This window comes from Podarcis pityusensis, assembly GCF_964106645.2.
Source record: "Podarcis pityusensis genome assembly, chromosome: 4".
In the NCBI taxonomy this organism is placed as follows: Eukaryota; Metazoa; Chordata; class Lepidosauria; order Squamata; family Lacertidae; genus Podarcis; species Podarcis pityusensis.
The window spans coordinates 15,918,645-15,934,663 of NC_138027.1; the positions used below are offsets into that span (position 1 = coordinate 15,918,645).

The window sequence follows — 16,019 nt, forward strand, 5'->3', positions numbered from 1 at the left end:
GTAATTATTTTCTTCCAACCTCCCTTTATTTTGCATCTACTTTTCTCATTGTCCTATTTTTTTCTGCCTTTTAACATGCTACTCCCAAAACCAGTCTTTGCATCCGAGATCCCCCAACCCTGAGTATTCATTCAGTCAATCATCCATTCACAGAGTCATAGAATTTTAGAGGTGGAAGGGTCCCCGAGAGTCATCTAGTCCAACCCCATAACAGTGAGCATGCGGTCCCCCATCCAATTTGAAACTGTACTGGACCCTGCTTATCTTTGCAAATGTGCTAGCAGTTTTATTGCTGCACCACTAGGAAGTCTATCTATATCCTACCCTTCCTCCCAAAGGTGCCCAAGCCGTTTTGGCCTCCATTTCACTTTCCTGCTTAGTGAGCTTCCTCTTTCTCTCCATGTGAGGCAATTTCTCTCTTGGCTCTCTCTTTCTGCAGTAGGAACTGTTTAGCTAGCTGTCTTACCGTTCTGCATTTTGTACTGGTGCGCCTAGCTACAAAGCTGCTTCACTCAGGGCCTGCCAAATTGTGTAAATAAGAAGAGTTTGGATTTGATATCCCGCTTTATCACTACCTGGAGTCTCAAAGTGGCTAACATTCTCCTTTCCCTTCCTCCCCCACAACAAACACTCTGTGAGGTGAGTGAGACTGAGAGACTTCAGAGAAGTGTGACTAGCCCAAGGTCACCCAGCAGCTGCATGTGGAGGAGCGGGGAAGCGAACCCGGTTCCCCAGATTACGAGTCTACCACTCTTAACCACTACACCACACTGGTGTACTTTAATCAAAATAATTGCGTGTTTCTTACTAAATTCCCCGAAGTAAGCAAGGCAATATTTGTGCTTCTGAAGGAGCAGTGTCCATAATTGCCCCCCCCACCCCCAGTTCACATAAAACAACAAAAGTGGTTTGTAGGGAAACTGGAATCCTGTTTTCTAAGGAAAGCACAAACTATTGTTTGCTGTTTAGGGCGATGTTTTGCTTCAAACCAGAAAAGGAGGGAAAGGATCACCATTTATGAAGGGAGGAAAAGAAGTGGGTAACTATCAAACTCCTTGCTCTAAAGTCTAAATGAAGGCTGCCTATCTTGGGCTGTTTCCACTGTGGTCCCAATGTGATCAGTCCTATTCAGATCGGAATTAATAGTATTTATCTGTGTGTCTTGTTTGCCTTCTCCTCTGGTGTTGCCTTCTCGGTTACTTGCCATGGCTGGATCTTGGAAAGACAAATTCATTTGTAAAGAGAGGGGCAAGGTGGTGGGAAGCAAAATAAAATAAAATAAAATCTGTCCAAGATTATTGTCCTGGACTTCTCAAGCTGGAATGAGGTCCCTACAACAGTCTGTTTTTACAAGCAAGTTGTCTTGGGTAGTCTGTGCCTGGCAGGAGGACATATTACATCTCAATTAGGAGCTGAAGATAAATGTGGTCCGGTAAATGGAGGTCACGGGGTTACAGTCGTTTAATAGAAGGACTGGAAATGGAAATTGGAGAACGATCAAGGAAATCTTAAAAAGATAAGAACAAGGGAAACTTGATTAAAAAAACCTTATCTTCTCTTGAACCGTTGGATAGCTTTTTGCCATCTTTTAAAAAAGTGCAACCTGGCTGACAAAATAGCATTTTGAAAATAACATAAGATAAACCGCAGTGTTTGTTTACTCATACTGAAACTGATCGCACACAAACCTTTCTCATCTCTTTTATATCTCATCTCTTTTATATCTCATTCCTGGAAACCTTGTGTTTCGAAGACTTAAAACAATTCCTTGTTGATTTTTTTTTATTTTTAAGGGTACCACTTCAAACAGTATCAGATGTGCAATTAACTCTGTACACAGTGCTTCATTGCCAACCTGGGGTTTTGTTGAGGGGCATTGCATATATCTCTGACATAAATAAATATAAACGAACAAATAAATCCAGCTAGACTATTGTATTTCCCCCTTCAGTTTTGAGGGGAAAAGAAAATGGTCCCGAGAAACACAGGGCAGCTGTAAAAAATAATGGCATGCTCGTGGTTACACACCTCCCTGTCATCTTAACACAACTTGTCTCATGTCCTGAAGCCACTGTATTTTGCATTTTGCTGCAATGGCAGCCAATGTCACATAACGAAGTGATGGAATACACGCCGCCACTTAATGATGTTGAGAAGCCAGATAGGTTGAACTGGATGCTGTGGACTCAGTGGCGAGATTTCACCCCAAAGCTACTGGTTTTGGTTGCACACCCATATAATCTTACACTTAAACTGTATTAAAGCTTGTGACCAAATCCATGCTTTGAAGATTGTAATAACTTCAGCAATGTAGGTTGCAGCAACTCATGCCATCAGCAACTTGGCTTCTCTTTTATCTTCCTTTGTTTTAATTAATGAATGCAGGTGTGTACGGAGCATGTGATAAAGCAATAAGCATGTGGCAGCAGCCAGCAAGAGCTGGAGAATTGGTATCTCTTACCTAATGTGGGTGGGTATAACTCTTGTTAAAGCAGGACTGGTGAACCTTTGGCCTCCCAGATGTTGTTGGGACTCCAGCTTGCATCAGCCTCTGTGAGCATAGCCACTGCTCAGGGTTGATGGTACCTTTTAGTCCATCGTTGGAAGAAGGACCATAGTTCTTCCCTCCCTCCCCGGTTAAAGTGACCCACTGAATGTGTCACCCCTTGGTGTCCCGTCCCCGAGATGTTCCTTAAACTCACCCTGCCCACCAGCAGCGCTTCAACACAGACATGTCACCAAGACTCAGATTTCCTAGCTTGGAAATACAAGTTGTGGAGTCTGGTATTGCTTATGCTTCACATGTGGAGCAGATATTACAACCCCTGGATTCTTGACAGTTTTGGATTTGCAGGCTTGTGGGAGGATGGGCAAAGATCCTGGAGGACGGGCTTGGAATCCATCAGGTTTCTGTTCAGCTGATACTCACAGCAAATTTTAGTTGGGAGAGCTTCCCTGTCACTAGTTGGTGAGGGCGCACACACACAAAAATAGAAATAAAGAAAAATCCTTCTCCATAAATATTGATGTGGTTTGACTATGTAGGGTATCTAGGAGTAAACGATCCTGAGCAACCAATCAGGGTGGATTTGATTTAAATCACGATTTAAATCACTAGTTAGTAAGACTTGATTTAACAGAAAGACTCATTCTTGCTGGTATAATCTTAATATTTACAACCAGATGAAGGTTTCACTATTGAAATAATAAAGTTTCAGAATAGTTTTTACAGTTATATAAAAATTACTGATTTGGTTATACTATTAGAAACACATAGACAGGTAATTATGAAATTATTGTGAGGTTTTCTAAGTTAACAGCTTATATATGGACAACTTTTCTGCTGTACTTTATTGGAAGGAGAAAAATAATCATTTCCTTAATAACAATTTAAACAATTTATTTAACTAAAACAATAACATTACAGCATATGTATCCATGTTTGTTAACTGATGTGGTTAAATGATTAAAAAACAAACAAACAGACTGAGTTGTAGCACACATGAAAAACTTAAAACAAATTCTTATTTTCTGATGAATAGCCTTCGGACTATAATGTAACTTAAAAAGAAAACTTTTTAAGAAAGATTTTCCCTCCAAAAGCATTTTATTTTAAAAATCTGATTTAAATTAAAAAAAAATCTGATTTTTTAAAAAATAATCGTTGATTTTTATCCACCCTGCAACCAATGGAGATATACAATTACTTTGCTTAATTCAGCAGTAGGGGCCTGCAGTCCTCCAGATGTTTCATGTCTGCAACTCCCATCATCCTTGAGCATTAGTCATGTTGACTAGGGCTGATGGGAATTGGAGTCCAGCTACAATTGGAGGGGCACAGGTCCCCCCCCCCCCCACCGCCGACTAAGCCACTCGCTGGCAGCTTTCTATATCGCTTAAACTTCCATGTTCATAGTTTCCTTCAGAGACAGTGTTCATTAACATAAGGGGTAAACTTGACTGGTACTCCCTGCTCCGACCTTAGTAATCAGAATTAATTAGACAAACTAAAGAACCCTGATGCAAATATGTTTTGATTTGCACCAGCTAATGGCACAACTTTGGTTTTTGGATTGCTGAGGCAAGCGTTTGTTAGCATACACTTGAAGTTCTACTTGCATATTAATAAAGGAACTCACCTTCCTGGATAAGGATGTGCAAACAGCTTTCGGTCTATTGTTGTGGGTGTTTCTGCCTTTCTGAACACCGGCACTGTTCGTTTGGGATATTTCTGGCTATTTTCTGCATCATTGTTGTGCATTGTTTGCTCCTTTTGGCATTCTTGTGCATTAAGATCCCCATTCAAAATCAGACTTCTAAGCATTACAACGCACGTTGAAATCATTCCTGCACATCACACACACAAGCGCTTTTAATCTGTCTTGTTCTCATTCAAATCCCTGGCAGTAGAATGTCCCCCCCCCCCCGAATTATTCCTGTGCTTGCCTAATTTGCCCGAAAACTTGCGCAATCAAGTCTCCAGATATCTGAGGAGAATATTCACATATTCCGTACCCTTAGCTGCAGTCGTGGCCAAATTCATCATGTGCTTTAGCATCATCTCTCCCTTGTAGAGCAGACCTCTAACCTCACCCAGTCGTGTGCAGGAAGTAATTTATGAGCCAACTGGGCCTCACAGCTTCCTAACAGCAGTTTGCATGGACACTAAGAGCAGGGGAAAGTGTCCTGATTAGACTCAAGTATTCATTGAAAAATAGCAGCAAAAACAAAACCCTTAAAAACATGTTGCCATATTTTTTTATCAAAACAAAAACAGCAGGTGTTGTTGTTTTAAACTAACTATACATGATAAGTTTTTGTGTTAAATTTCCATGACTGGGTAGGCTTTCTGAAACAAAAACGTGATTGTCAAAAACAAACTTAGTCATAGCAAGTCTTGCTTGAGCTTGAACTTAGGTATGTTCCTGTGTCCTTTTGTAGACACTGGTTCTGGATATCCAACTTTATCCTGCCTCCTTCTTTGTCCTTTGGTTCTGACTTTGTTCTTTGGTTGTAATTACTGACTTTATACCCTGGTTCCTGACTCCTCTCACACAGTGGTACCTCGGGTTACATATGCTTCAGGTTACAGACTCCGCTAACCCAGAAATAGTGCTTCAGGTTAAGAACTTTGCTTCAGGATGAGAACAGAAATCGTGCTCCAGCGGTGCGGCAGCGAAAGTGGTGCTTCAGGTTAAGAACAGTTTCAGGTTAAGTACGGACCTCCGGAACGAATTAAGTACTTAACCTGAGGTACCACTGTACTGTTATTCATGGCACAGCCAGGGAATATGCGAGTGTGTGTTTTGCTTTCGGAATCAGAAAATAAAGGTATCTGTGGCACCTCCAATCCTGCCTAAACTCAATGCGAAGTGGAGCCTCAAAAGAGTCGGCTTAGAGAAAGTAGAGGCAGCTTATGGGAAGCAGATAAGTTCTTCTCAGCCTATCCATCAATGAAAGCTGCATTGGCACACCGCCAACAGCCTTAAGGGTATTTTGAATTTGCACATAAATATGCATAGGGCTTAAATCAGAGATAAATGGACCTTGTTCTTTTTAGCATATGTATCGCTTCCTGTTTTACACAGACCAAAGACAAGGTGGAGCTTTGCCGCTAATTATGGATGCTTCTTCCGGATGACCAGTTTGGGGCACCTCACTGGGGGAATGAAAAGAGGGGAGGTTGTGCATTTATGTGGGATTTTAGGCAGTGGGTTCCTTAATATGCCAGCAAAGTTTGCTTTTCTGTAAAATAACGGACAAATGTTTGGCATTTCTTCTGCAGAAGCGTAGCATTTGCCTCGTATTTGCTTTATTGATACAACAAAGTATTTCTCTGTTGTTTTTCCAAGAAGCCCACTTTACAGTCACAACAAAAATACACTTTGAAACAACACTTCAGCAAGCCTTCTAAGTGGATTTTTAAAAATCCCAGTCTTGTATTTGTATTGGATTTGAAGTTGTTTTTATATATGTAATTGTTTCAACTGGTTTTACGTAGGTTTTTATTGTATTGTGAAATTGTTTCAAGATGCTTCATAGGAGCCAATTAATATAGGAGATTAACAGTGACGTTAACTCAGCAGTGGAAACTATATTGAAAACGATATTGTTAACTGAAAGCTTTCCAGGGGAGAGATGCCCTGTACCTAAGGATGCATGAATCTGTCAATTCTGATTTTCTCTCTGTTGCCAGGTGGTGGTTTTCTGTTCTTCATTGGCTTATTCATTTTAGACATTTTAAAACTTTGCTTTTGGAAGTCAGGATTGATTCAGGGCACCTGGGTTTAAAACAGCTGTACACAAAGAAATATTCTTCCTTGTGGGAAGAATCACATGCTAGCTGTTTGAAACCTTCCATAAGACTAGGCAGTCTCAGAGAAGTGTTCAGAGGGTGGCATAATCAAAAATTCTCTATTAGCACTGCCCAGGAGCTAAATCTTTCTCCCGTGAATGACAAATTGATGTACTTAAACTCTTTAACTACCATCGGTAGGTGAACCCAACTTTCTTTCCCTTCCATTTTGCCCTGAAGCTTTCCTGCTAATATCTCTCTTATTATTTGGTCCTGGACTATCTCTTTCAAAACATTTCATCCCTGAATATTAATGATGGATTAGGATGACCAAAAGTGGTGGAATTACATAGTTGCACTTTCTGGCTTTAGAAGCAGGACTTGGTGTGCATCATCACTGTATGCTTAATGCTATCTGCACTTTTTGGTAATTGTCGTGGCAGTTTTGCCCCTTCTAAGCGGAACTGGGAATGTTTGATTCATGCTGCTGAAATCAAACCATTTAAATTCTCAGTGCAACATTTGCAGAAGTCAATCCATCCCATCATAAAACCTTCAGTTTCATCATAAGCAAGGAATGGTTACTAAAACCACTTTAGGGAAAAGTCAAGTGAGCCCGTAGAGAAACAGTCCAAAGAAGTCCAATTCGCAGTTTGCAGAGCTCCAAAAAACAACAACAACAAAACACCTTTGTGCAAAAAGGATGCCCCATCCAGGGGTCCAGTGGAAAGGCATTGGGGGCCATGTGCCGCCTCTGTTTATCCGCAACCCTAGAACACTTGCATGGGCAGCTGAATCCATGAAAGGCTTTTTGGAATTGAGGAGCTGTTTGATGCCAGTTGCTTGCTCCCATGGATGCAGCCTTTCTCTCGTATAGTTCCATGCACAGTGGCTCTGTCCGACCCTTCAGTGAGTCCGTGTAAGGTGAGAGGCAGAGCCTGTTACGCTACCTCCATGCCTGTCCATGGAATGCATGACCTGAATGCAAAAACAGAGCTTTAGTGTAATTTCAGTGTGTTGAATGTCATGAATGAATGATAACCTCAGACTTGACATATATCAGCATGTGCTCATGGTATGTATGTGGGGAGAGGCAGCTAGTAAGGAGTGCTCCAGGATAATAATGAAATGGGAGAAGAAGGGAGGAATCTGAGAGGCAAAATGGAAGAAAAGAAGGATGCGCATAACCAAAAACTGATGTGATATGTCCACATGCTGACTTGAATGTAACAGCCATATTGTTTAAATCAAGAACACACAATGGCTTCAGAATGCTTTCTCATGTTTCCTTAATGGGGCATCCTTGTGTTTGAAATAGTTATTTTTTCTTATCTTCACCAACGATCCTGAATCTCTCTCTCTCCCCCCCCCCCCATGTCTTTTTTTACAGGAGTTATCTATACTGCAGATATCCTGGACCGAGAGACGACTCAGTCCTACTGGTTAACTGTGTATGCAACAGATCGTGGTGTTGTTCCCCTTTACACCACCATTGAGGTCTACATTGAGGTTGAAGATGTGAACGACAACGCCCCATTGACTTCTGAACCCATATATTACCCATCTGTTTTGGAAAACTCTCCTAAGGATGTATCGGTTATTCAGATACAGGCTCAAGATCCTGACTCCAGCACGAATGAAAAGATGACCTATAGGATTACCAGTGGGAACCCCCAGAACTTTTTCATCATCAATACCAAAACAGGTAAGGAGATGTCTTCCAACCTTGTATGCTGTTGACACGGTATGTGTACAGTTGATTGGCAGATTTAATGTGTACGTACTGTTTTATCTCTTTCTGGACCAGCCTTTTGTTAAGCTGTTGCGAATAGGGAGATGCATAGGGCGGAAACCAACATGGTGCTAGTGGCCTCATATTTATTTGGGGTTTGCATCCATTCATTGTGTCTATTGAACTTAGTGAAGCAGAAAAATTTGCAACCCGCATCAGTGGCGTCAACAACAGATTTTGTATGATTATTGCAAATGTTTTCAAATATGTGCCTTAATGAGAACATACCGAAATCGTAGCCAGACCCTGAGCTACATTTGTCATGGCTTAACTGGGGAAGTCTTCATCAGCTGTCAACCAATCTAGCAATTATGAACTGTCCTTGATGCATGAAGAGAGTGAAATACTGGTAGTTCTGTCATCCGAGTTGCAGCTTAGAGGTGTCTTTGTCCTAAGAAGTCTCTTGGCTGTGTTGAGGGAAGCGTAGTGCTGATTAGAAGGTCTCTGTTTAATTGGAATTGTGCAGCACGGAATAATCCCATGAAGAAATAGCTCTTAAGGACTCCCACAGTGCTCAGTTTGATGGCTGATGGGTGGTTGTCTTTTTTCGTAACTGCCACTTAGCGTTAAATCAACCCGTGCAATTAGTCATGATGTAAGAGTGAAAAATTAAGCAGGAAATCATATAGGTTTGTAAACAAATTGATGTATGCATTAAACAAAAATGCAGATAATTCTCACATTCTGTGACCTTGGATAGCCTTGGTTTAATGTTTATGTCAAACTGGAGTTCAGGTGTTCAGGTACCCTATGAAATGATACATACCTATTTTGACGATGTGATAGTATCAGCCAGTGAACATTTCCTGTTGAGACAGATGTTAATTTATTTAAGGCCTGTAGTTAAAGGATTTCAACCAGACTGAGGAATTCCACCCTCTTGAAATTTGGGGGAGCCCTATCTTCTGGATTCAACCAGATGTAGCCCTTCTTTATACACCTGTTGTCTTTGTCCATGGAGTTTTCATGGCAGGGAAACTGGAGTGGCTTGCCGGTTCCTGCTCCAGGTGGATCACATTCAGTCAAAACTCTCCACTATGACCTGTCCGTCTTGGGTGGCCCTGCATGGCATAGCTCATAGCTTCTCTTAGTTTTTCAAGCCACTTCGCCACAACAAGGCAGTGATCTATGAAGGAGTCCCATCACCTCCTGGCAAATAGAAGGGGAAGAAATGGAGGCAGTGAGAGATTTTACTTTCTTGGGCTCCGTGATCACTGCAGATTGTGACAGCAGCCATGAAATTAAAAGGTGCCTGCTTCTTGGGAGAAAAGGAATGACAAACCTAGACAGCATCTTAAAAAGCAGAGACATCACCTTGCTGACAAAGCTCTGTATAGTTAAAGCTATGGTTTTCCCAGTAGTGATGTATGGAAGCAAGAGCTGGACCATAAAGAAGGCTAATCACCAAAGAATTGATGCTTTTGAATTATGGTGCTGGAGGAGACTCTTGAGAGTCCCATGGACTGCAAGAAGATCAAACCTATCCATTCTGAAGGAAATCAGCCCTGAGTTCTCACTGGAAGGACAGATCCTGAAGCTGAGGCTCCATTACTTTGGCCACCTGATGAGAAGAGAAGACTCCCTGGAAAAGACCCTGATGCTGGGGAAGATGGAGGGCACAAGGAGAAGGGGACAACAAAGGACGAGGTGGTTGGACAGTGTTCTCGAAGCTACGAACATGAGTTTGACCAAACTGCAGGAGGCAGTGGAAGACAGGAGTGCCTGGCGTGCTCTGGTCCATGGGGTCACAAAGAATCGGACATGACTAAACAACTAAACAACAACAAAGCCCTTCTTTTGTTAGTGCTCTTAAGAACAGCAAAGGCTAGCCAGATTCCTTTCTTAACCAAGGGTTTTAAACTACAGTTTAAGCATTTTCATAAGCTTTTGGGGAAATTCCCCCTCGCCTCTAATGTTATTCGACTATCGATGCCTCCTCTAACTGCACCGGTATGCCTGCCCGCTATACAACCTTGAATTTTGTATTTTGATGGCTATCTATACAAAGACTTCCTCGTGTTATTGGTTCACTCTTGAGTCTGATTTCAAGAGATGCTTTTAAAACCCTCCCTTGGATTCTTCAAATGTAATAGGTTCTGGAAACACATTTTAGGTTTTCCATGTAGCCCTGTAATTTATTTTGCTTCTTCATTAGTCTGGAAAGCCTTTCATAGTACTACAGATGCAAATTTCAAACCGTGAGGCACAGCACATGCACCTACAATGAGTTCATATCCATAAAACCTGAGTTTTCTGAAATGAAGTCTTCATAAACCAGTAGATATTAGCGAAGTTCATCGAACATGCAGGGCCACGTGGGAGAGAAAAATCATACTTCGAACAAGAGGTGCTTTGCAAGAGGTGTTAAGATTAACCTGTTCATGGGGTTGCTTTGGAAAAGAAGGGACAAAAGCTAAACTGCAGCGTGACTTTTTGAGCATGTAAAACACACACAAAATCAACATGGGTATAACCGTGTTGCCTAGAGTGATTGTGAAATTGCATTTCCTTTTTAAGAAGGCAGGTTGGGTATCTGTCAGGTATGTCTTAACACAGTGGTCACCAGTTGGTTCTGTATTCTTGAAGAGCCACCGATTTCTCCCGCAGCAACGACAAATTTTATTGTACGGCCACAGACCTGTTAAAAGCAAATTAAAACACCAAAATCGTACAATTTCTGCTAAACAGCAAGCTATGGTACTGATACAAACTTAAGGCAGCAAAAAACCCAGATAAATTGTGTTCTCCAGTTCCTTCATCAGTGAACTGCCATGGATGTGTGTATATTCAATAAATAAATAAATAAATAAATATAAATAAATAAATGGTGATGATAGTGGTGATGCTGCTCTGTAATATAAGTCATTTGCTGCTTAAACAATTCACACATTTGCTTCCATATATCAGATATATAGCATTATAGTGTAGGGTAATTCTACAACTTTTGAAACCATTTCCCTCACTCCATACCCCTTCCCAACTGACACTGTGGGCCAAAGAAATCATTATGTATTGGACTCCAGGTCCCTTCAACATGTCCAGTGGTTTTGGATGTTATGTCTTGATTAACATTTGCAGGAGTCAAAGAAGATTGGTTCAGGCTGCCAACTTATCACCCTTGATAAAAAAATAAGAGCAAGATAATATGTATGTATGTATGTATGTATGTATGTATGTATATAACCTATTTAGAATGTAGCCTAGAATTCTAGATGAACTGTACTTCCCAATACGATTCATTACTTGACTCCTCCTTTGTTATTCCTCATGCTTCAGGCTTAAGCATTAACCATGGTCTATGCATAATTTATGCAACCAACTGTCCCATCACATTGACAAAACAAACACATGCCATTATACTGAAGCCATTAAAATGTGTGCATGCATTTTGCATATAGAGTATTTACAAGTCAAAAGAATGACCAGACCCTTTGTTATTGTTTGTTTGCCAAGTTTAAGAAAGGTTGCATATTGTTTACAGTACTAACTTTGGTCATTTCTCTGTGCATGCTTTTTCATCAGCTATGCACACTCTCATTATGTTTGGTTGTTATATTTTAACATGCATATTCTATATGCTTTAAGTATTGCAAGCTGCTTTGCGTAATAGGTAAAGGGACCCCTGACCGTTAGGTCCAGTCGCGGACGACTCTGGGGTTGTGGTGCTCATCTCGCTTTACTGGCTGAGGGAGTACCACCACCGCCAACTCTTTGGCGAATGAGGCAGGCGGCGAATCGAGAAGGCAGCTGGGGAGGAGGGCTACTTGCCCTCCTCACCGCTTCTTCCAGCCCCCCCCCCCGGTTGCCCCTTCTCCAGAGCCACCATCCCTCTTTCACCTTGGCTGTTCTTTGCGTATTGAACTTGCCACCCTTTTCTCCATGGGGCAGTTGTGGGTCTGTGTGTGTGTGTTTTGAGGGGTGGCGGCAGGATGAGCAGCATGGTGGTGGGTGAGCTTGTCTGTTGAGAAGCTTTTCCCACCCCGCTTTATTGCACACTTATTTTATTTTATTTTATTTTATTTTATTTTATTTTATTTTATTTTATTTATTTATTTTATTATTTATTACGCCTGCCCTTCCCCCGCCCCATTCTTCCCAGTGTGCCTAGGAATTCATTCATTATTATTTTTTTCAAAATATAGTCCTGCCCCCCACAAGGTCTGAGGGACAGTGGACCAGCCCCCTGCTGAAAAAGTTTGCTGACGCCTGAGTAAGAGGCAGGGAATGGTGGGAAGGTAAATAAAACAGATGATGGAGTTATATACATTAAAACAGATTGATTGCAGCCATAAATTTGCCGCTTTATTTCCCATATATGGGTGTTAATTTCACAGCAAAGCATAGCAGTAATTTATTGCATTGATTTATTGCAATTTTTTGTGCTCTGAGGGAAGCAGTGAATTTTAATTCAAACCATCACACACTTTTCTTTTTTTAAAAAAAGAAAGAAGTCTTGCGACAGAGGGGAGCACCAGGCAGAATGCAATAGCCAATCCCATGGTATTCCCATACGATGTGGATGAACTCCCTCTGACGCATAAGGTTTTCATCTTGGAGAAGTACTGGGTCTAATTATATTGTTTGACAATCAGCTGGTACTGCCAAACAGCCAGTTACAGTACAGGATTGCTTTTCTCCAGGTTGTGTCCCTTTGCCAGCAGTGCCCTTTTTCTCTCCCATCACAAAACCTTTGGAAACTGTAGATCGGATTATTGTGGCGTTATTCTCTGTGTGGGGATGCCCTTGAACCTACTTCCAGAAACTTCAGCTGCTCTGCTCTGCAGCCACCAGCGATGGAACAGTTTCAGCTGCTTAGGATATATAGAATTGACCCAAAGTGTCAGATGCAGTACAGTTAAAGGTCTCTAATCTATGCAGCGTTGAAAGCATTGTCTTGGAACTATTATAGCAAAAATAAAATAAGAAATAATTCAGTCTTTATATTAAATCAATAGAATTATTTATTTATGTATTTATTTATTTATTTATTTATTTATTTCCCAGCCACTCTGGGCAGCTTCCAGCAAAATATTAAAATGCAATAATTCATCAAATATTCATCAGATAGAAGGGTTTAAACATTTTCAAACTAAATAAATGCAAGTCCGAGGTGTCCTAGTCTGCACTGTATTTTAACTAAATTAAACGGTATATTTTAACTAAATCAAACTGTACGGTAAGCCTGCATTTTAGGTGCATTTGAATTGTGTGCATTCAGCTTTATGTGTGTGGGAAATAAATATAAATAAATAAAAATCGGTCAAAAAGCAGGTGGGGTTCTGGGGGGGGGGGGAACGACTTTGGCCGTCCCACCTGATACTGAACCCAACACGTTTTGACTATGCACAATTTTGGCTTTAGACACAATACCTGGAATGCAACCCCCTTGCAAGTTGCAGGCTTCCTGTAGTCAGAACTAGGCTTCAGTGCTGGCGTAGGCTGCTGAAAAGTTTTCACCCTGCTCTTTCCTTGTTTCTGCTGCTGCTGCTGCTCCGCCGCCACAGCCTGGCTTGCTGGAATGTCCAGTCCCGGGTTTGTGATTCTATTCTCTCGCACAGACCATAATCAGCAACCAAGGTTTGTTCTTGGCCTACTGCTCATGATTTCTTTGGGGTGGACAAACCATGGGTTCAGTCGTCGGCAGGAGTGAGGTGGCGGGGAGCAGAGCAAAACCTTTCTCGCGACATTGAACTAAACCATAGTTTGTTTGCTAACCTATGGTTTAATGTGGCGTGCAAATTAATAGCAATAATGAGGATAGCAATAATGTGGATTACTCTAAACCCCCCCTTTAAAAAACCTTGAGATCTAATGTTACCTAATTGAATCTTCGAAGCAAGTAGCGATACTTTTCCTGCCACAATCGTTTTAGAACCTCTTTCCCATATTTTGGACACAGTAAATAAATGTTCTTTTAATGTGCCCTACTCCTGAGAGATAAAAGGTTCATGGGTACTTTTATGCTCTGCAATAAGCATAGGTGATGTTGCACATACCATAAAATATTCAATTAAGCCTTCAGGCTGGTCAGTTTATGTGCCTCATAAATATGGGTGGGTTTTTTAAAAGTATTCTCCCGTGTGCCTTTTGAACTTTTAATGGGATTTCACTCTGCCCGAAGGAGTAGGGGGGGGCACTTTTGAATCCTGCTTGGTCACTGGATCCTGCCAACCTAGCAGTTTGAAAGCATGCCAGTGCGAGTAGATAAAGAGGTACTGCTGCTGCGGGAAGGTAAATGGCGTTTCCATGCACTCTGGTTTCCATCACAGTGTCCCATTGCGCCAGAAGTGGTTTAGTCATCCTGGCCACAGGACCCGGAAAGCTGTCTGTGGACAAACGCCGGCTCCCTTGGCCTGGAAAGCGAGATGAGTGCCTCAACCCCATAGTCACCTTTGACTGGACTTAACTGTCCAGGGGTCCTTCACCTTTACCTTTACCTGGTCACTGGAAGTGCAAGTAACCTCAGTACCTGGAAGCAAAGGTTTGCAACTACACTTGATATGCCAGCTGCAATCGTTCCTGGAGAGCCTTGCCACAGTAGTTCAGACACTGGTGACTTCAGGATTGGGTGACTGCAGTGCACTATATAGAATCTTAGAATTGGAAGGGTCCACAAGGGTTGTCTAGTTCAACCCCTTGCAATGCGGGAATCTTTTTGCCCCAAATGGGGCTTCAACCCAGGACCCTGAGATTTTGTGCAGAATGCCAGTTTAGCGCAGAATGCTGCAGCATGGTTGCTGACAGAAAATGGGATTGTGGCAGGACCAAAGAGAGGGAATTAGGCAAAATCCTAAGCCTGCAAGACTTGGTCATGCAGCATGAGTTAAGCTGGTAAAAAGATTGGTGTACCTCAAGCACTATTTCAAAGGCTTGTTTTGCTACTGTCAGGCTTAGGCCAGCTCAGCCAGCAGCAACACTGCTCCTGAATGGAGTTTGAATCTGGTTTACTTTACTCCAGCTTAAGTTATGCCGCCTTGCCTTTATACCAGCTTCTTGTGTATGGGGTTGCTCCCTGGGTCATGCTCAGAATAGAACCATTGAAATCGACAGACTTGACTGTCTTAAATCCATTGATTTCACTGGTGCAAGTAGAAAAATAGGTACCGCTGCGGCGAAAAGGTAAACGGCGTTTCCGTGCACTCTGGTTTCCGTCACTGTGTCCCGTTGCGCCAGAAGCGGTTTTGTCATGCTGGCCACATGACCCGGAAAGCTGTCTGTGGACAAACGCCGGCTCCCTCATCTTGAAAAGCGAGACCAGTGCCGAACCCCATAGTTGAATCCGACTGGACTGAACCGTCCAGGGGCCCCATTACCTTACTTTTTTACCTTCTACCTCCTGTGCAGCAATTATGCTCAGGAACACACACACACCCTTGGTAAGCTTAATTAATGCAGGGAGAATGATTAGAGATTCCCTTCCCTACTCGCAACCTCCTCCCTGAAAACCGCTTCACCTGAATCAATGAGGCTTAGAAAGATTTATGGTGTTATTATTTTAACACAGACGTGGCCATGACCCGGTTTTGTATTTTGACGTATGCTTTGTTTCATTATATTGCTTGCTCTGATATTTTGCCTTAATTGACTTGTTTTTCTCTTTGCTGTCAGCAGCTTTGGGCTTCTCTTAGAAAAAAAGGAATAGTACAAAAGGAGCAAAGCCACTTCCGCCTTAGGGAGGAGGTAGGGTTGCGGGCTTCACGGCCCCTCCGCGTGCCCAGGGGGTGGGAGGCCAGCCCTTGCACGATTGGGGGATTCGATTCCCGGCTGCGTCACCCCCAGGCCGGCCAATCGGCTTGTTCCAGGGGTGTGGCCTGCCCCTTTAAAGGCAGGACGCGGCTGGGGATCTCCCTCTTTGCCCGCCCGCCAGCTGCTCGGAAAAAGGGGAGGTAGCGCATTTCGAAGGGTAGTCCGTTAAATGATTCCAGGGGGTGT

The 16,019-nt window shown here is 42.3% G+C and overlaps 1 protein-coding gene across 11 annotated transcripts in view; it reads left to right on the forward strand.

The window, feature by feature from the left end:
• Positions 1–16,019, forward strand: part of FAT3 (FAT atypical cadherin 3) — a 719,557-nt gene that overhangs the window by 216,602 nt on the left and 486,936 nt on the right. For all 11 annotated transcript variants that reach the window (XR_013985096.1, XM_081001695.1, XM_081001693.1 and 8 more), the window contains exon 3: positions 7,686–8,000. Coding sequence is in view for 10 of the 11 variants with exons in the window: in XM_081001695.1 (XP_080857821.1) it covers positions 7,686–8,000 (315 nt within the window). In the remaining variant the exon portion in view is untranslated. The remainder of the gene's footprint in view (positions 1–7,685; positions 8,001–16,019) is intronic.